The 20,793-nt window shown below is 40.9% G+C and overlaps 1 protein-coding gene across 3 annotated transcripts in view; it reads left to right on the top strand.

The window, feature by feature from the left end:
• LOC127599671 (60S ribosomal protein L13) overlaps positions 1-7,145 on the top strand; it is a 39,874-nt gene extending 32,729 nt beyond the window's left edge. For all 3 annotated transcript variants that reach the window (XM_052063792.1, XM_052063790.1, XM_052063789.1), the window contains 4 exons: positions 309-360; positions 1,195-1,328; positions 1,892-2,128; positions 5,841-7,145. In XM_052063792.1, coding sequence (XP_051919752.1) covers positions 309-360; positions 1,195-1,328; positions 1,892-2,128; positions 5,841-5,993 — 576 coding nt within the window. In that variant the 3' untranslated portion in view covers positions 5,994-7,145. The remainder of the gene's footprint in view (positions 1-308; positions 361-1,194; positions 1,329-1,891; positions 2,129-5,840) is intronic.
• Positions 7,146-20,793: the final 13,648 nt, after the last annotated feature.

Genomic DNA, 20,793 nt, shown 5'->3' with positions numbered 1-20,793 from the left:
AACCTCTGTAAGAACTTTGTTCGTGAACGACGCATCATAAGTGCATAGTGTAATCTTATGAATACATATTTTGCTCCTAAATGAAATTATTTAAAGCGTCACACATTTTGCTTCATATTTTTTAAAATAACAAAATACCCAGAAGGACAGGTTGCAGGCTTCTCTTATCCTTCTGGTAATTGTTATTGCAAGCTGCTCCAAAAATTAATTCCATTAAAACACACGCTTCCATTACTACAAAACGGACAAGATTGCAATATTGCAAAAGAAATATGCAATCTTTTTCAATTTACTGTTTCTCTCCACAGGTATCTCACGATTTTGCCATCAATTTCAACCCTGAAGATGATGAATGTGAAGGTAAGGATCAATAGATTGATGGAAAGAATGCTCCATTGCTTATTGGGACTGTAGTCCTTGAACACAGGCATGAGACAGAATGTTGACGATTGGGACACAATGAATTAATTTAAACCTTTTTATTTATGTCTCTTGGCCGAAGATTAATAAACTCGCACCACGCAATGGACACAATATTCTGAACAGTCGGTATGGGAGGTAGTACCCATTCCTAGTCAAGCATCCACATTGAGATATACCAGTTGACACCTTTTTGATGATGATGCAATAATTCACATCCGTAATTTGAAAAAAAATGCCTACTTGCGTCAAAAACTTGTCACGAAAACCTCACCAGTCATTCTAGTTTAAGTGAGTGAAATTTCAAGGTGAACCAAGAGTCCACTGTATCTACAGGTGAACTTAATGCAACTTTCTCGAAAGTTTTGAATGCACATTTCCAGCTGAGAGAGAGAAAGAGAGAGAGAGAGAGATTTTTTGTCCACATTTAACCTTTTCATGCACCCTGTAACTTTATAAGATATCCACTGAAGTAACTGCTGTCCCTGAAAGGCTTACGTAAACAATTTTTCTTGTTTTGCGGTGGGAAAGCTGAAACAGATCAATGCCCTTTTCATTCATTTCAAAGTCAGACGATCATTGTTCCAGCGTTCCTGGAATCCACATTGATCAGAAGATATACACACAGCACAAGATAGAGAACTCTTGTGGGTTTTGAGCATCACAATTTGTCATCATAGAAAACATTCACATTTCTTTGTTTGCGAGAACACATCTTCATCGGACTCTTCCCCGCAGTTGACTGACGGTTGTGTTGTTGTTGCGTTTGATCAGAGATCCAAGGAGTGGTTGAGGCATACCAGAACTGCCTCCCTAAAATCCAGCTGTATGGCCCCACCAATGTTTCTCCCATCATTAACCGGATAGCCAAGCTGTCAGCTGGCGACGGCAACATTAAAGACGCCTCTGTGAGTGTCACTCTACGCATACATATGGATGAAATGCAGCCTTTGTAATATTGCCTCCCACTGAGTCCCTCAAGTGAACAGCCTGTGGTTTAACTCACTCTTTACAGTAATGACGTTGGAAGCTGGGATGAGGAAAAAAAAAACAACCAACCCTTTATAAATAGACCAGCATTGCGTTCTTATTTTGTACTACTCTTACATACTAATGCAATATTTCTGGCGTCTAGCATTTTATTGACTTTTTTTTGTGCTGAAAAAAAGACGTATCTGATATTACTCTGCATGTTCTCACTCTGGGCATCAACCTTGATCTCATTGATTATTCAAAGTTAATGCTTCTTTTCAACATGTGGCCTTCGGGGCATTGTTTATTTATTTATTTTTTAAATAACATGATACATTTCCAATCTGCGATGTCGACAACAAAGTAGGCTTTTTATTTTTCTTTGAATCTATTAATGATGCCACTCGGTTAAGAGTGCTGTTAACCACTCATCACCACCTCCTGCTGCATAATGAGGCCGATGACAACACTTACATGAACACTTTCCCTCTTCCAACAGCGCTACCACATCCTGCTCATCCTCACTGATGGCGTGGTGACAGATATGGCGGACACACGCGAAGCCATCGTACGGGCCTCCTACCAGCCTCTCTCCATTATCATTGTTGGGGTGGGCAACGCAGACTTTACAGACATGCAGATTTTGGATGGAGATGACGGTGTCCTGCGCTCACCAAAGGGCGAGCCGGTCCTTAGGGACATCGTGCAATTTGTGCCCTTCCGGGACTTCAAGACGGTGAGTTACCTCCGTCAAGGAAAAAAAAATGTTTCCATCCACAGAGGTCAATCTGTTTGTCTATTTATTTGTTTAGGTCCAACTTGTGGTATGACGTTTTTATATAGCATTTGATAATGGTCAGGTTATTATACCCCAGTAGATGTTCAATATCTAATCTACCGTAGTCTGTGTGTTTGGTTTCAACCAAAAACCACATGTATATATTCTGGCTTTGAATAAAACTTTACCACCCTTTAGTTAACTCAGGGTTGAGCTAACTAATCAACTAGTTGACACATCATCTTTGTAACTCAGCAATGATGGCTAGAGCTTGAAATCTACTCCTCGCCACTCACGTGTTTTAGCATAAATAATAAAGAGGCCTGGCTAAGAACAACAGCTGAGGAGGGTGCTGGGCCAACGTGGCAAGTTAGCGGCGGTTGCATGTGGAAATATTTTACTAAAAATTAGACCGGTAGCATTCCCACAAGAAAGGTTTGTCACTAATACAAGCTCACGCACTACACATGCCAGAAAAGGCACTCGCTGACAAACAGCCTAACTCTCCTATTAGTTGTCCATTAGCAAATTCACCAAACTTATCCTGTAACAAAAAAGAAACTATATATGTCATGTCTACTTAGATGATGTACTGAGGATAAGTGGTGGTCGATTAACCCTCCTGTTGTCCTCATTTCCTGTACACACCCTGTGTCCTCCGGGTCAAAATGACCCATCTTCACTAAATAAGCAACTAAATAGAATTTTAAACACCACATTTCATATTACTTGAAGAAACAACTTGTCCTTCACCACATTATGTGTGATATAGTTCTCCCTCTTCACTTGGATTTCTATAGTTTAAGAAAAGGAAAAAAATGTGCAAAAATTAGTTATGGATGCATTTGTATTCATTCCAATGACTAAAGTTTCTTTCTTTTTTTTCCTCCAGTAAACTATTTAGGACAATACAAGACAAAAATATGAAAAATAAGATAACTCATTCAACTAATTAGCACTTGTCACGCAGTATACAAGTGCACAGCCTTTGCAGATATATTTTTATATTTATTTATTATTTATTTATTTTATATTTTTATATTTATTTCACCTATAGCACACAGTATGTGTTTTACAGTCCTCCTTTTGAGGGCAGAACTGGCATTTCTTCTTCTTCTTACTTGCCATCGCTGGGGAAGTGGCTGTCGAAGGTAGACCATCAGGTTTCTCAGGAGCTCCTGTACATTTTGTTCTGCATTGTTGGTTGTATGCTGCTGAGGACCATGTTATTTTACCATTTTTTGAAAGGAAAGTCTCTCTTTAAGCTTCAGGGATTTCTTCTTGTTCTGAAGATGATTCATCATACTCTGGGTTATATTCCTCCCCATCTTCTGATACATCCTCTACTTCCTCTTCTGAATCAGTTGTCTTGCTGGACAGCAGAAAAAATCAGCTCTAGAGCCTCTTCAGTGTCATAACGCACACTCGTGGCGTCAGCACAGAGAAAATTCGGAATCTGTAGCACCTTTATAACCCCTTGAAATCCACAAAAAAGAGTTCTGCCATCTACGAGAACGCCACCTATCTTGTCTTGTTTATTTCTGCTACTGTCTTGTTCACGTGTTCTACTAATTGATCTGAGACACAACTAAAACATTGAAACATTCTATGGTGTGTAAATAACTTTGTGACCTTGATTTCAACCCTATTTGCCTCATGGATCATTTTGACCCGAAGACTACCTTTGTACTTTTTTTGTACAGCTTCCATGGAAATGTGAATAAAAACAACTTTTCAATTTTTCTGCAGTTGGGGCCAATCTAGGAAAAGTCATAAAGTTTCAAGTTAAAAAAATATCATTTAGGGGGGTTTTGGGGCGTTTTTAACACAGTGACGGGTCATTTTGCCCCACGGACAACAGGAGGGTTAAAAAAAACATCCAACCAGTGTTTCGTTCAACCCAGATGGCACGTTGACAACTGGAAAAAAACTAAAACATACTGAAAGAACTATCAGTGACCTCATCGATTAGTCGACATCGACTCGACTATCATCTCATTTGTGTCAACTACAGAAACAGTCATTCAACCCCGGCAACCGATTATAATGTAGCTTACTGATTTCACAAGCGACAAGAGAGCACAAGTGTTTACATCTCGACAGAGGTCGGCTGTCTCTCAGTATTCTAGTCATGTTGTTTTATGATTTTCAATTGTGATAAGATGATTTTCTTATTTGTTTTTGCGGTTCATAAAAATGTGCACATTCGGTTATTTCAAGCTGTTAAAGAGGGGGTACGGGTGAGCTAATTTGTGCCTTTTTGAAAACACAGATGACAACCCTCCATAGCATCCCAGTTCTTATAGGTGTAAAAAAAAAAAAAGATTTGGATGGCAGGCGAGTACCGCGAGGAGATGAACCCACTGCTCCTCTTCAGTTTTATCAAAAGGCATCGTTTTAATATTCTACTTGATGTATATTGGGGTTTATGGGAATAATGTGTTGCCAATGGTCACAGTAAAAGTGCGATTCACTGCAGAAGCGTTATCAAGGTTATTATCTTGAGCGAAACGCACTCACAATAAAAGTGGTGTGTTCCAATTTGCATGAATGAATGTGACATTCTCCCTCATGCCCTAATGCTTTTGAAAAGAGATGTTTTTCATTTTCTTAGATAATGACAATAATCATTTCTAGAAATGTAACAGACGATTTGACTCCCCACAACTCAGTTGTTGCGTGCAAGAGCAGGCAAAGAGGCACCTTTTTGTTGTTGTTTTAGTCATTTTTAGTTGAAAACAGCATTGTGGCTGTGTCTGAATAACAATGCTTCTTTGTTCCTGGGGGCAAATTTGTGTTTACAGACACGCAATAGAAGAGTGCAACAGATGTGATTATGATTACTGTCACAAAAGATTTCAAACCCGAATTTTGAGATTTTTCCCATCAATATTGGCCAAGCGACATGTCAGCAAAGAGATCCAGTGACGTTTGCTTGAGTTAGTGCCTGAGAAAAGACAAGCGTTGTGCCAGGACAATTCATGGCTGCTCACACCGCCCTGAGCATCTGATACTTCCTGGCCCACAGAAACACCACTGTGCAGGAGCTACCTCCCAAGAAAACTTGTCATTTGAATTTCGAGGACATTTTTAATGCCACAAGTCACCATAACTAATTTGACACACCTTGTAATGAATTGAGCTCTTAGAGGACATATATTAGAAACTATATCAAAACACTGATTACATTTGAAATAATAAACACTCGCGATTCAGAGAGCGGAACTGTACCAACCTTACGGTGTGAACAAAGGATCACCTACGGCAGTCATGATTGACAGGTGATCAGTGTGTAGTATACGTACCCTTACACTCACCTCAAGACAACTGGGATGAGCTCCAGTTTCTCTGCACCTTTGAACAGGACAAGCAGTAGAGAAAATGGATGGATGAATACAGATGGTAACAGAAGAGGAATGGAGGATTATTGATTGCAGAATTATATGACGAACATTAAAAAATGGAGATTGCCTTTTAGATGAATCCACTCCTTTCTATACTGTGGGAAAGTCTCAAATATGACTCGTTGTCAGTCTGGCCATATCTGGGCTATGATTGACGGGCGAAATCCTTTTGGGTTGGAAACCCCTGAGAGCTTCCAGCTCAGGTTATGGGGCAGAATAAATGAACTTTGAGTCAGTCTCACTCCTGTTCAATCTTTATTTTGCAGGCTTCACCAGCAGCCTTGGCCAAATGTGTCCTGGCAGAGGTGCCCAAGCAAGTTGTGGAGTACTACAGCCATAAGGCCATCCCACCTATGTCTCCAGTGAGGGACTTGCCCACACCCATCCTCAGCCCGGTTGCCACCAGTCCGACAGAGTAACTCCACCAAACAAGTCTTGAACTGAGAGAGCAGCAACTGTCCCTCAAAGTGAGATGGTGAGGGAATGCTCTCCTCCTGGGATAAAATGAGAAAAAGTCCTCTTGTTAATCATTGATTCCACTCCTACAAAAGATTTGATCGACTTTTCACCTGGGACCGTGAGATATGTTTTTGTGCCCGGTGTGGATTCAGCACCTGTCTCTGGCTTTGCGATGGAACCATCCCAGCTGAACCGGCATCTGAAGGATTATATTTCTTTGCCGTGGCTTTGTGCATGCCAGTCAATCTGTCAACCATTAATCTCAGACGGAGGACTGATATTCTTCGCCGGCTCTGAATTACTTCCTCTTATTCTTTTTTTTTTTTGGTATCATTTATTTTCATTTGTTCTAGCGTCATCGCTTAAAAAGATATTTCCAAGACTATAACACAAGCAATCAGGCTGCGATAAGTTCATCACAGGTCGCCTTCAATGAAAGCCGATACATTTTCCATTGTGTGCTTGCAACATTGGCCATAAGTCATCGCGTGCACTCGAAAGTGTTTGGCTACATTTCAGGGCACAGTTTATTGATCAAACCTTCATGAGGATGACACGTTTAAATTTCCCACTCAGTGTGGGTCTCAAAGGTCAAGCTCACACAGACAGTTGGTGGATAATCATACCCTTAATGTTTCTTCATGGATTATCCATCATGGAACACTGAAAGTGTTTGTCCTCTGGAATATATGAAAAATGGTAGACAGCACCGGAAATGTAAGTAAGATGCTCCACCGTCAGACAACCGCAAGGCCGAACGGCATCATGTACAGTTTGAACTCGGTGGAAGAAATTTTATTAAAATGATTTCCCTTCAAGTAACTGACGCCTTGAAAGGATGATGAACTAAAATAGCACCACTCTTAATCGGTTATTGATATATGAGGTATGTCCCAAGACTTTTGGCCATTTAAGCACAGTGCTTTATGAGCTTTTGCGGTCAGTGCGGCATAGCTTGTACGTGTCTTATATGTGATTTTCTAAATAATGACGAGGATCATCATCATCTATGTCAGTGAAACTCCCTCTGATTTATTGCCTCCAAGATGTGACAGTTCCAGTTTTTGTAACTTGCTGTCTAGTGGCTAAAATAGAAGTCTTGTTTACATTTCCCCATCCTGTAATGTTGTAGATGTCTTGATTTTGTGCAACCTTACAAGCTATTACAATAATGAGATTCATTGAAAGCACACAGCCAAGCTGCAACACAAACAGAAGTTGTAATATTATTATATTCAGCAGGGGACCTATATAAAGAGAGTTTATGTAAGATTAAGATTAAGATTAAGAAAAAAAAGATTAAGAAAACCTTTATTAGTCTCGCAATGGAGAAATTCCAGATTCACAGCAGCAAAGTTATGAAAGGAAGAAGTAGAACAACAAAAAAATAGGAGCTGCTGGAAAGGCAGCCACTCTCGCGGCGCCATTTTGTAGTCAAAATAACAAAAAATAACACAAGACAACACATAGGACAGAGACAGTCGTGCAGTCTTCACCACTTTTCTGCATACACTTTGTTGTCTGAAGCAGTTATAGATGAAAGAGGAGAGGATCAAAGTGTCCTTTCACCAGTGGATCAGAGACATCATGCTGAAAAATGTGCACACGTCTGCTACAAGCAAAGTTTTGAAAGCAAACACAAAGCTGTAGCGTCCATTGACGAAAAGAGATTAGTTCACTTCTCCTGTTCCACATAATCCGCTTCAAACTCCAAGCCGCGACTCCCAGCTCCAAATCCGCATCAGCACTCCGCGCCAACGCTCCTTTCTTCTCATCGTCGGCTCCTCAAGACCTCCATCCATCCAGCCGCAGACCGTTCAACAGCACTGATCTCTCCGCTGAACAAAGCGGGGCTGTGAAAAATGCTGCCCATTACAGGCGCAAGACACAAGCGCCCCGGGACTGCCCAGCAACGACAGTCAAATGGCGCCGACATTCCTCCAGTCAAAAACAGTGCTGGTATATCCATGCTGCCGAGAAGGCGCAACCACCAAGCACAGAGTCTCCTCCTGAATGCTGAAAAAGGTCCACATCAAGTCCACACGACGTAACAACAAACACAAAGTGACAAAAGAAACACAAGAACAACAAAAAAAGCAAGGCTCATGAGAGCACTTGCTGACGGCTGCCTACTCGGGCACCATCTTGACTTCAATGTAACTATATGTAAGCGTTACATATAAAAAGTCTACCCCCCCCCCCCCCCCCAATTCAAATCCTATTGAATAATGTGGTTGCACAAGCGTGTACATCTGTCTAATAACTGGAATGTAACTACGGTATGTTCAGAATAAACCAATCACATTCATACGAAAAGGGAGTCAGCACACACCTGCCATGATTTAAAGTGGATCTTAGTATGAACCCAATATTGTTTTTTAAATTTCTGTTCTAGTAGGCCCTGCAATTGGCTGGCAACCGGTTCAGGGTGTCCCCCGCCTACTGCCTGAAGACAGCTGGGATAGGCTCCAGCACGCCCCGCGACCCTTCTGAGGATAAAGCGGAACGGAAAATGGAGGCAGGGATAGATGATCTAGCAGGCTATTCTGTTCTCTCTCGCTCTCTCTCACAAATTGATTTGTTCAGGCTCTGGGCCACATTTAGAGTGGAAGAAGTTTTAAAATGATTTATCTTAGTCTCATTGTTGATGTCACAAAAACTTGGCATTTGAAAAGGGTTCTGTAGATTTCTTTGTGTACATGCCCTGTATGTAGGCCATTTTCGTTTGAAGCAAAAATGCAATGATTGTGAACCTGTGAGCTAACTGGGATTGAGTCAGAAACTCATGACAAAATGACACGTATACCTCTCACCCATGGCGTGCTAAAAGTCATGAAAAAAAATCTATATAGATTTTTTAATCATCTTCTTTATATTCTTTGCAAAGTGTATTTCTTTCACAAAGTTTTCTAGCAATTGCTCTCCATAATAACTGCTGACCTTTTCTTTTGCTCCAACAGTGCATGTTTGCTCCAAAAGTCAACTTGAAATTGACACTGTCACTGTGTTTACAGCCCCCTCTCACATACCCACCCAACCCACTCACGCACACACACACACACACATGCACACGCACACACATACTTTGTCCTCTGGAGCTCTCTCAGCTATCCCTTGATGCACACATTGACCGCACACAAGCAAGCAGTGTTGGTGGACTTCTTTGAAGAAGCCGACCGTGGAGGACTGGCCTGTCATAGTGGATCATACAGTGAGGACTATTGATCCAGAGGGCCAAGATATGGACCTGTACCAATATAAACGATCCTGGAGGTAGTCGGGCCTTGTAGGTAAGGAAAAAAAAGCTTCATGTGACTGTCGTTCAATACTGCAGGAATAGATGGTTAAAAAAAGAGAATGAAAAACAATACATCTGTAGTAAAGAGCAATTGATGGAGAGAGCTTGTCTTGACTTATCTCAGCATGTCAGCACAATGCCGCCCTGGTTTCCATCTGTGCGTTAAAACCTTTCTCACGCACGTGTCACTTCCAAATGGTAATCAAAACATTTTATCACGATCAGCAACTTCCCGCTCTCTCATAACTGGCTAGCATCAAGTCAGTGGTGAGGGAGTGTAAGCATTTGCAAATCGGTCGAAATACAGTGGCAGCTCTAAGATTGTAAACCAACGAATGGCGTGCTGGTATACCGCTGATTGTTTCGACTTGGAATTCAATAAAACAAACTATTCTACCTGGCAACACGGCGGTAGATTAATGGTTACTACGGGTGTGTATCTCTCATAAAATACGATTCGATACATTTCTGAATACATGTGCATGTTCCAAGAATAGTTCATTTTGAAGTGGAATTTGGTTCGATTCAATAAGGTTCCAATTCGATCCAATATGGTTGGGTTCAGTTTGGAATTTATGATGCAGAGTTTCTTGTTGCCACTTTATAATATGAACTTGTCAGTAGTTTAAATGCATATATTTATATATCCATCCATCCATTTTAAAACATGCATGACAGGCTGATTGAACACTTTAAATTGTCCCTAGGTGTGAGTGTGAGCGCGGATGGTTGTTCGTCTCTGTGTGCCCAGCGATTGGCTGGCAACCGGTTCAGAGTGTCCCCCGCCCACTGCCCGAAGACGGCTGGAATTGGCTACGGCACGCCCCGCGACCCTTGTGAGGATCAAAACCCATTTTCTGTGTCCTTACACCCCTTGATGGTTAAAATTCTTAGTTTCAGGGTTTAGAACCGGCAGTTGGTTTTTGTGAATTGGTTTCCGAATGGGATTGCATTAGCAAATCTGGGATTGAGGACGGTGCAATCTGAGAGCAATTTATAAATATAGATAATTTTGTGGACACAACCATTATCACATATGCACCAACTGAAAAAAAAACGAAAAATTGAGCAACTCCATTAGCTACAGATGAGACAAGATTTTTGTTGTCCTGTCTGTAAGCAAAGAGGAAAGGAAAGGTCTTACTGTCCATGTACATGAAAGTAAATCATTGACTGTCTATGTGTCTCAATTGTGGACACGTGTTGATCCAAGTTAACAAATATGCTGTGACCCTTTTCATGTCACCTCTAGAGTACCGTTTTCTCTTCTCCTTGCTTCTTCTTTGGATATTGGTGATGTTCAAAAACCAAACAAAAACAGAGGCAAAATGTGTCCATCTGCAGTCATTTCATTGTGCTGAAATGAGGCCCTGTGAAATGGTGTGGCGTCATACAATACATGATTTCGGTTGAGACTGACCAACAATAGAGGCATCACTCCAAATTTTGTTGAATTTGGAATAAACTCTTTCGAGGTTTCCACTGGATTCACAAAGGCATGAGCTTGTCTTTCAATTCCGACTCAAGTTACAGCCGGTTCTTCATTTGTATTTAATGCACATATCAGGCCAGACATCAATAACAAGAACTGGTGAGCATTTGATGAATTTTGAGGTATATTAAACATTGTAAATGTGTTTTACAAAGCTTGGGCTTTATTGCCTCACCACGATGGCCCTTCATATATAGCTTTCTGGATGAGAAGTTACATCAAAAATCTAAGACACAAGTGAGTTTGAATGAGTTCCCAGCACGTGGATTCAAAAGAAAGCTGCATGGATTCCAACCGGCTGCTTAGTTGCTCTGATCTAACCCTAACCCTAACCCTAACCCTAACCCTAACCCTAACGCACGAGCGTCTGAGCAAATGAGCTAGTCATAAGTTTTCAACCATTTTGATGCTTATCCCTTTTGGACCCTTTCTTTTTTCCCCACACCCTCCTGCTACTGCACAGGACACGGTTTACACCTCATACCACAAATATGCAACCCTACACATGAGTAGAAAACAACTCGTGCATCGTTTGTGGCGATTTGATTTCTTAAAAAAGGAAATCAAGGGAATTTCTGCATGCTTACCTTGATTGTTGACCTGTGCGGTGTTGTGTTTTCTTTTTGACTTGATGAAATGTGCGTGTGATTTGCAAGCGTTCGTGTATTTGACGCTCGTTGTCTTGCAGTTGTGTAAATAAACCTGACCGTATGAAAAGGAGCACTGTCTCATCCTTCTGATGATGACTCACTTACTTTCTTGAATACCTGTATACAACATTGCATATTTGCTCACATGTGATACACCGAGGCGAAAAGACAATTTCAGTGATGCGCTCACAAATGACTAATCGTAGAAGTGCTGATGTGCTTGATGACATGTTTCAGTTATTAGGTGCACATTGGCCCTGTGCGGTTTGACTGGTGATGATGATGTGAGCACTTAGTGGATGGCATGAAGCACTGAGCCTAGTCTTTAATTCCATCAGAGAGCTCCTTTCATTTAACAGCTACTGTAGAGAGCGCTGAAAAACGGTTGTTTCCATGGCGACACCTACTTGTGGGGAGGCCTTCGTTTTTGTCAAATTCAGGGACACAAATAGAGGACTGTGCCACGGACTGTGGGGAGAATGAAAAAAACAAAACCTAGACCAAGTTAAATGCAATTTCTGAGGTGGCCAGCGAAGCTACAAATTGTCCGGCAGAGACACAGGTGAAGATAATGATCGAGTGAAATTCCCCTCACCCTCTCCCTAACTCTTGCTCTACTGTTTTTTTTTTTTTTGTCTGCTAGGACTGATTTATGGAAACAAATAAACCAGGCATAATAAGTGCTAGCTATAAAATCTAAAGCAGGTGTGTACTCAGACATGAATGGTTGTCGTCACTGGCAAAGCTAAAGAGGGATCCAGGAGGGTAATAAAACCCACTAAGCTATGCTTGGACCCTCAGCTGCCAGGCGAGATAATTGTTCTTTTATTTTAATTACCGTATTTTCCGCACTATAAGGCACACCTAAAAGCATTCAATTTTCTTATCCGATGAGCCTTATATATGGATCAATATTCAGATTTCTTCTAGGTCGTTATTTAAAAGTTCTGTAAAGCGCTTTGTTACAGCTGTAGTGGTTGTGAAAGCGCTATATAATTAAAGCTGGTTTGTATTGTATTATTTTCGCTTAACCGTAGCTCCATGTAGTGGATGCATAATGCAACCCTTTCCACTTTTGTAACTTCATTTCTATGTACCTTATAAGGCACTGTGCCCTATATATGAAAACAGTTTTAAAATAGGCTATTCATTGAAGGTGCGCCTTATACTGTGGAGCGACTAATAGTGTGCAAAATAAGGTATTACAAAATTTACTTTCTTTGTTGTCTGGACAAATGGTTAGTTTTCAGGACAAATGACTGACTGACTGACTGAATGAATGAACATTCTGTTGAAGTATACGTACCACCCAGTCCAGTCATGTAAAATGTAACAGAATAATGAAACTCTGATATACTGTATTATTATAAGTGGTCACACTTTCGCACACATCAAATTACAATGATAAAAGCATTGTGTTTCCTTGATTTTATACATTTAAAAAAAATTAAATAGACATTATTTGGTGAAGTTTCACAAACTGTTGTATTAATACTGTTTGTAACGAGTTGTAATATGATACTTGGGTGTTGTCAAAAATGTCAATTTATACCAAAAAAAAAAACGTTAGAAATTCTTGTTAAACAGTACATAGTCAGCAGGCTAACCTATGCATGTTGCTAAGTGAACATCCAACGTGTGTCCATTTCATGCTAAAAATGCAAAAAATTCCACATTAGCAAATTATATGTTCAGTGGTTCCACTGGGCTTGTAAACACGTGCTGATCACTGGTGTCACCGAGTGCGTGTATATATCGTGTGGTGAATTTGATCAGTGCGCTTCAACTTTTAGGTTTCATTAGTGGGGATGATGGATGTTTTGACAAAAATAATTTCTGGCTGCAGTTGTTTAAAAAATATTTATATACACAGAATCTAATCTTTTATTGCCTCATCTTGAGTGTTTCTTGATAATACTGATTAACATATCTTGTATGTGTGACCTTAAGATAATAACTCATTTCTAGCCACTTTTACACATGTCAATCATTTCCTGCTTCATTTGAAGAGCCACTCGTGTTCAGGTTAGAACGAGATGAAATTTTCACTGACAACATAATATAGCAGTCGAATTAAATGAAAATAAGGTGTCATTATAAACTGATTAAAAACAATCAATTACAGTAAGTTAATGCTCTTTCATACCTAAGTCTTCATCCGTGACTCATGTACAGTTTGACTGGGAAATAAAACAAACATAAATTCAAGCGAGTAAAATATATACAGTAATATCAGCTATATAGAGATAATAATAATATATATATATATACCTGTATATACTTTTTTATTAACATCGGCCCTGTCAAGATGCCCAAGGATGTTTAGTAGTGGCAATCAAAACACTGGAGGTGACAGCTTGCAAATGTATTTGCAGTGCAGCTGTTTGCAGCCTTTTTGACACTCACTCGCGCATGTGTGTGCATTACAATGTCATTCATTTTCTGAGGCAGCTCCATAGTACAGCGGCCACAACTGTGTGTGTGTGTGTGTGTGTGTCTGTGTTGTCTTATCAGAAAATGACATCTGTTGTGGACTCAAATGCTACGATGGGATGCACAGCACAAGATAAAGGGCAGTGTGCCTCAAAGGTGTTATTCGAAAAACATGTCATATGCGAAGAAAAAAATATTTCATCCTAAATTCTACAACTTTTGATGCAATCTGTTGGGTAACAAAATCGATGTTGACTCAACGGTAACGGGTGTTTATTAAAAATCTTTTATGAAACTAAAAGCTGCAGCGCTAACACCAAGTGTTAGCATTATACCAAACTTTCTTCACTCTAAGGCAATATTTCAAACATCATTTTAAATTCGGAACCAAAAGAACAACATCTGAGAGTTGCTGCTCCTCCTTATCAAGAGGAGCCAGATGAGGCGGCTCAGGCATCTGGTCCTTATACCTCCATGACTCCTCCGTGGTGAGGTGGTCTGGGCATGTCATACTGGGAGGAGGTCCCAGGGACAACCCAGTGTACACTCAAGAGACCATGGGCCCTATTTTTGTTCCCAATGCAATTCTAGCACAAGGCATGGTCTAACTGTGTGCAAGGGTAGTTTTCTTACTTTTGGTATTTTCAAAGAATACGGGTTAAAGGGAGAAAGGGGTGTTTGCACCATTGTGGGAGTGAAAACAGCCTCCTGGCTGCTATAATTCCCTTTGAATTCAACACAGTAGAGTTGTACGGTCAACCTTGCCCTGTAGTTCATGCAGGAGCTCTACACGTGCAAAATAAGTTTATAAGGAACCGCAAGAACATCTCCACTTGCGGATGATGTGAGGCAGGCACTTTGATACTGCCTTTCAAACATGATCATGTATCCATGTGTGACAACAAACCCCTCCACCTTCACCCGATGATAAGCCCCTCCAACAATATGTGCCATAAAAAAAATATTAATGATGATCATCATAATGCATTCAATTATTTCTACAATGATTCAGGGTTGGGCAGCCCGGTAGTCCAGTGGTTAGCACGTCGGCTTCACAGTGCAGAGGTACCGGGTTCGATTCCAGCTCCGGCCTCCCTGTGTGGAGTTTACATGTTCTCCCCGGGACTGCGTGGGTTTTCTCCGGGTGCTCCGGTTCCCTCCCACATTCCAAAAACATGCGTAGCAGGCTGATTGAACACTCTAAATTGTCCCTAGGTGTGAGTGTGGTTGCGAATGGTTGTTCGTTTCTGTGTGCCCTGCGATTGGCTGGCAACCGATTCAGGGTGTCCCCCGCCTACTGCCCGAAGACGGCTGGGATAGGCTCCAGCACCCCCCGCGACCCTAGTGAGGATCAAGCGGCTCGGAAGATGAATGAATGAATGAATGAATGATTCAGGGTTCAGTGCACGCCGCTGTCATATTTATGAATGAAATACGATGACCTGTGCACAACACTTAGACCTGCCGCTCTAAAGGTTAGTCTCTTTGCAATGGTGTTTGTGGTTCAATAAATCATAAAGCAGTCCTACATGTGGCGCATAAAAATGTCCTTTCACAATAACACAGTTTTTGTGCAAGGTTCAATCAGCTGGCGTGAACATGGCAGTCACCGACTATCTTTTCTTTGCAATTGGACGGTTCATTTGGGTGCATTGCTCATGCAGGACAGATTGTTGACTTTTGAGTCATTGTTATTGATTTGTGGGGACTTAATCGGCTAAATCAACAAATATACTCAAAAACACATAGATGGATAGCTGCTTCAATGACTTGTATTAATGAGATCGATTCAAAGATGCGCACCGTCATGTATCATCCCCCATCGTCTTGATTGGGTGATGGGAATAAAGTGATGGACTTGTTTACGACGTCGGCTGCCTCGTTGCTCGTGTCCATGATATATGGTCTTAATTTTCTTCTGTGCTTAGCATCTAACCGACCAAAGTTGCCGACTAATGCTGATCCTATGTGGGCATAATCTGCAATCAACATTAGGAGGATTGTTCTTCCAACCTCAAATTAGCCCAGTGTTTCACAATCACTTTTGTAGTGTAGTTTAGCATGTGACGTGCCTAAATTATTTATTGATTCACTGCTTGCTGGTTCTCTGCCAGGAAAAACACATATAAGGGGAGCATTGGTAATTGTCCAAAACATTATAAAGAAACGAAACATTTTCAAATCCCCAAGTGGTGTCCACTGATTAGCAGTGAGCAAAATTGATTGGAGGTTCAAACACGCGGAGCACAGTTGACCAAGATGGATTGCATATCCGTTCAGCTCTAAATAATATTATATATTCGCGTATGCCTGTGATTGTGTCTCTACAAGTTGTGCCTTGAGATAGCCAACTTTTTCAAGACATGGCAGATGATATTTTTTCTTTAACTGTGATTGTGATTCAAATTTACTGTCAGACTAAGCATAAAACAGATAATTAAAATTATAATCTTACAGCTGTACAGTATTTGAAAAATCCACATCACTTTGCCTTGAGGTTGGTTAACGCTCACAAACAAAAAGTCATAGAACGGCTAACAAATAGCATCAATGTCACAGATTTATAGCGTTTTAAGAATTGGATACTTGAAAACAGGCTGTAACAGATTCATGGCATTTCCATTCATTTCAATGAGCAAAAATGATTTGAGATACAAGGCTTGAGTTACAAGGGTGCATAGAAGGAATTGAACTTGCATCTCAAGACACAACTGCATTACCAATTTTCTGACAGCCTGTGATTCTTATACAGACAAGAACAGGTCACAACAAAGATTTCATTGGCTGGTGACCATTGATTAGAGGTTCATTTGTCTTTTTCCGCTCTTGAGCATTCCCATGGTGCCAACAAAATTGGCCTCTACACTTTTTGGCCTCAGTATTAGGTCCAATCAGCAAGCTCAGTACCTCATTCCTAAGACTTCACCGCCTCAAAATGGCCATAATAGCCGAGGCCTTTGATATGTGGTATCGTGCAAAGTAATTGACTGAAACTACAGAGGTAATATTTCAGCACCCAAGATGCATCATATAGGCTGTATCATTCTTTCCCCCTGTACAGTGTAAGAACCCTGGTGTGCAGAAAACATGATACTTACTACTCTGCAGAAAATCTATGTGGGCAATTCTAACAGTAAAATGCTTTGTTATTTGAGAAATAAACAAGAAGGTTAGATAATAGGTGTGATGTGTTTATGGTCCATTCATCTCACTTTTACTCAATGGCAATGTAAACGATGCTAGAAGAAGGTGAAAATCCCTTGTATTTAATATTCGATGCTTGTTTAATTAACCTCTGCGGAGTGACTTTCATAAGGTTGGCTTTCGAAGTCATCTTTCGAATGTGCAAACAAATTGTGGCTAATTACCCCAAATTACTTGAGGATGATTAGTGATTAACGCAGAAAGGCCCATTCGGATCTTCATCATGCACTTGTCACCACATTAAATGTTTCCCCGTGTATATGTGCTTGAACAAAACAATGCTTCCTGTGGGAATGATAGCCCATTGTAAACCGATGCCACAGTCCCTTGGTGTATTAACACTCATTGCCACGTTTATGAACGTTGAACTGCTTCACTAGCAAAAGCAAATTATCCCACAGGGAGAGACACGGTCAGAGTAGTCATTTTAATTAAATATTCATCTTGGGCTTATGAGTCATCAAAAAAGTCTTACCCTATTGTAAATAGTAAAGTGCAATTATCGCCACTGCTATGACTGCACAGTATGACTCAATTATTTCAAATGTTTATTTTGGTAGTGCACACACAGACAAACAAGCGGTTCGAGTTGGAAGGGGACCTCAATCCCTCCATGTTAGTTTTTCGACTGCTGTCAATGGCTGATATTGGTGATCATCGGCGCACCGTGTATGCGCTCTATTTGATCTGCTTCTAAAGCCCGCGATTAAACTAAAGCTTTCAGCCACCCCGCGACATGGAAAAGAGGTGCCATGTTTTTAATTTTGTTCATTAGGACAGAGGACTGCACAGCAGAGTCCGTCATCCACAAGACATGTGGATGAATCACAGCAATTTGGGAAATCATTGGATCCTACCGTTTTGTTGTGTTTTCGATTAAATTACATTTGGTTTTGTTCCCTCATGTCCCCGTTTTTGTCTCCACCTGTTCTCGTCATCCGGGTCCATTGTTTTTAACCAATAAGCTGCCTCGACCCTTTGTGTCTTGTCCAGGTGTTTCTTTTTGCCATGTCACTTTGCTTGTATTTAGTTCTCTGGGTTCCGTCAGTCTTGGTCGGATCATTGTGTGTCGTTGTGCTTTGGTTTCTTGTGGTTTTCGGGACTTTGTGTTTTTTTTGATTGAGTTTTGCCAGTGTACCCTCTCTGCTCCTCCTGTTTCGCCGATTTTGAGGTCCTCTACCATCCACGCAACAATATGTCATGTTTCTTTTAAAGTTTATTTATTAAAAACACACGTTTGTTTGTTTTTTGTAACAACACTGCTGCTGTTGGGTTGCGCTGAGCCAAAGCTTACCCCTGATGACTTTGAATCAAAGGGCGAGCTCCACGCTCGACTGGTCACCAGTCAATCGCGCTGCGCGTATAGACACAGACAAGCATTCGCAGTGACATTCACACCATCACCGTGTGAGAACTGAGTGTGGGTCTGCACCAATGTCAAGAAAGTCACTTGTGTCACGTTCCGGATTCGACAGCAGGGGGCAGGCGTTCTTGCTTGCCGCCTGCACACCTGCCAACCATTTGTTGGTAATTGCACCTGCTATATTTGGGCGCTCCGGCAGTCGACTCACTGCCTAAGTATTCCACGCCGTGCCATTTGCTATCGCCTATTCCTTCTCGGTTAAAACTCTGACTTAAATGACTATTGACTATTATTGCGTGCCTTGATATTCCTCTTGTGTTTGATTAGTATTTTACTTAAGAACTTTCTCCTTGCCGTTTTTGTTTCGCAAGCGTTTTCTGTTGCCTCGTTGTTATTTCCTGGTCCTTTTTTTGACCAGCGTTTTCTGTTGCCTCGTTATTATTTCCTGGCCCTCTTTTGACCAGCGTTTTCTGTTGTCCGTTTAGACGGGGATTTTGTGTTATAATAAATCTCATTTTTTGTGACAATTCCTTTTCTGTGTCTGCTATTTTGGGGATCCACTTACCTAGAGTAGTTGTGCACAAAGCGATTATTCTGTCACTTTGGGCTCAACGTGACAACTTGACTTTGACACATACAGGTCTTGACAGCATTGAGTAAAGTCAGTTCGGTGTTCATCCATCACAGTCAGGTGTGGTGCAGCTACAAAGAAAAACAAATGCAGTTCTTGTGCACATTTTATTTTGTGTATTGTGCGTTGCACAGTGTCACCAAACTGCTCATGAAGAACAACAAATGTTTTGTCGTAAAAGGCTCGTGTCTAAAAGAAGCCGAACTTGTTAGCTTTCTTTTTCTTTGCAGTTTATTGGTCCGGTTGTTGATTGTGTCCTTTACTTGATGACATGCTTCAATCAATACCATTGATTTTTCCACTGTATGAGACAGTGCTTGGGTTTTGAGAAACCAGCTCAATACACTGAAAGGCCTGCTTGTCTTAGCCTTGACACTTCTATGGTTTCCCTCACCGCGTGCCAGATTAGCTGTCTCTCTTGTAAAATGGACAGGAAACCCTTTTTCAAGTGTACGCTTCAGTCATTCTTCCTGCCTTCCGGTAGCGAACTATATGTTTGTTGATAGCATTTAGCACTGTGTTAGCATAACTACAAGTCATGTTGAACTTACATTATCAATAAACAATATCCACATGCTTTCTTTCAGTTAAAAACAAAAAGGGGCTTTATACACATCCGGGTGCAACAACACTAAATTCAACTCGATTCATGAATGAATGAACGAGCATGCAGCATCTGCAACAGCCCAAAATCCCACCAACAAAAGTTTAAACTACACGCAGTATCAGATCGTCTTGGTTTATTGTTGCCATAGACATACAGTATTTGAATGGAACAGCCATCAATGTTCTGGCAGACTCATCGTCAGGATGGTTTTGAAATTGATGAACTCAGCAGTTCATCATCCCTATGGGTAATTAGCAAGATGAAACATCCCTTTTCGGTCCACACCATACTACAGAAGATATACTCAGAGAACGGCACACTACATAAGTCAGATCTTGGGGGTTGGACATAAAAAGCAGTCCAAAATATCTGCAGTCCAATGATGTGAAAGAGCCGTCATGAGCGCAAAAAGACTCCTGGAGACAACAAATACAGATGGCACATTTCTATCTGTTACGCTTACGAAACATGCGCGAAGACCTGACCTTGGGTCATCCCCACAGAGACTGCTGTCCAGATGAAATCTGACAAGTCTACCTTGTCTCCGAAAAGCTGTTAAAGCCAATTGCAAAGGCACCTGCCAGGATTAGAGATCAACTGACAAAGAGGTTTTGTGCACATCTGGGCTCAGCAACATGACGTGCAACTCCATGGTAGTCTGCTGAAGAGGTGTAAACAAACGACAGGCCGGATGAGTTGACACTTTCTCGTTTCACAAGTTTACAGCAATGACTTTCATGAGGCGAATGAGCTACAAGAAACGAAAACCCGTGAGGCATGATTCAATTTCATCCCAAATGTGTAGTATAACCCCTTTAACGGCAACCCCTGTCTAAATTAACACAACTTGGCGCAACATCACAAATCGACAAAATATCAAGCACAAGACTACTAACTAGAATTATTTTGTTTTTATAACTGGTTCCCAGCAGAGAACAGATGAACAAAAAAAAAAAAAACAACCATAAAAATTGCCTGTGGCAAATTTCACAGTCAAACATTTGTTCGGTCATGAAGATGAAGGCAACTTCTACATTGAAGTAACGTTAATATTTCTATGCTTAGTTAAGAGTATTTTCTTT

This window comes from Hippocampus zosterae, chromosome 4 (genome assembly GCF_025434085.1).
Source record: "Hippocampus zosterae strain Florida chromosome 4, ASM2543408v3, whole genome shotgun sequence".
Classification (NCBI taxonomy): Eukaryota; Metazoa; Chordata; class Actinopteri; order Syngnathiformes; family Syngnathidae; genus Hippocampus; species Hippocampus zosterae.
Note: the sequence above shows the minus strand (reverse complement) of the source record. Positions and strands in the feature narration are given on the sequence as shown.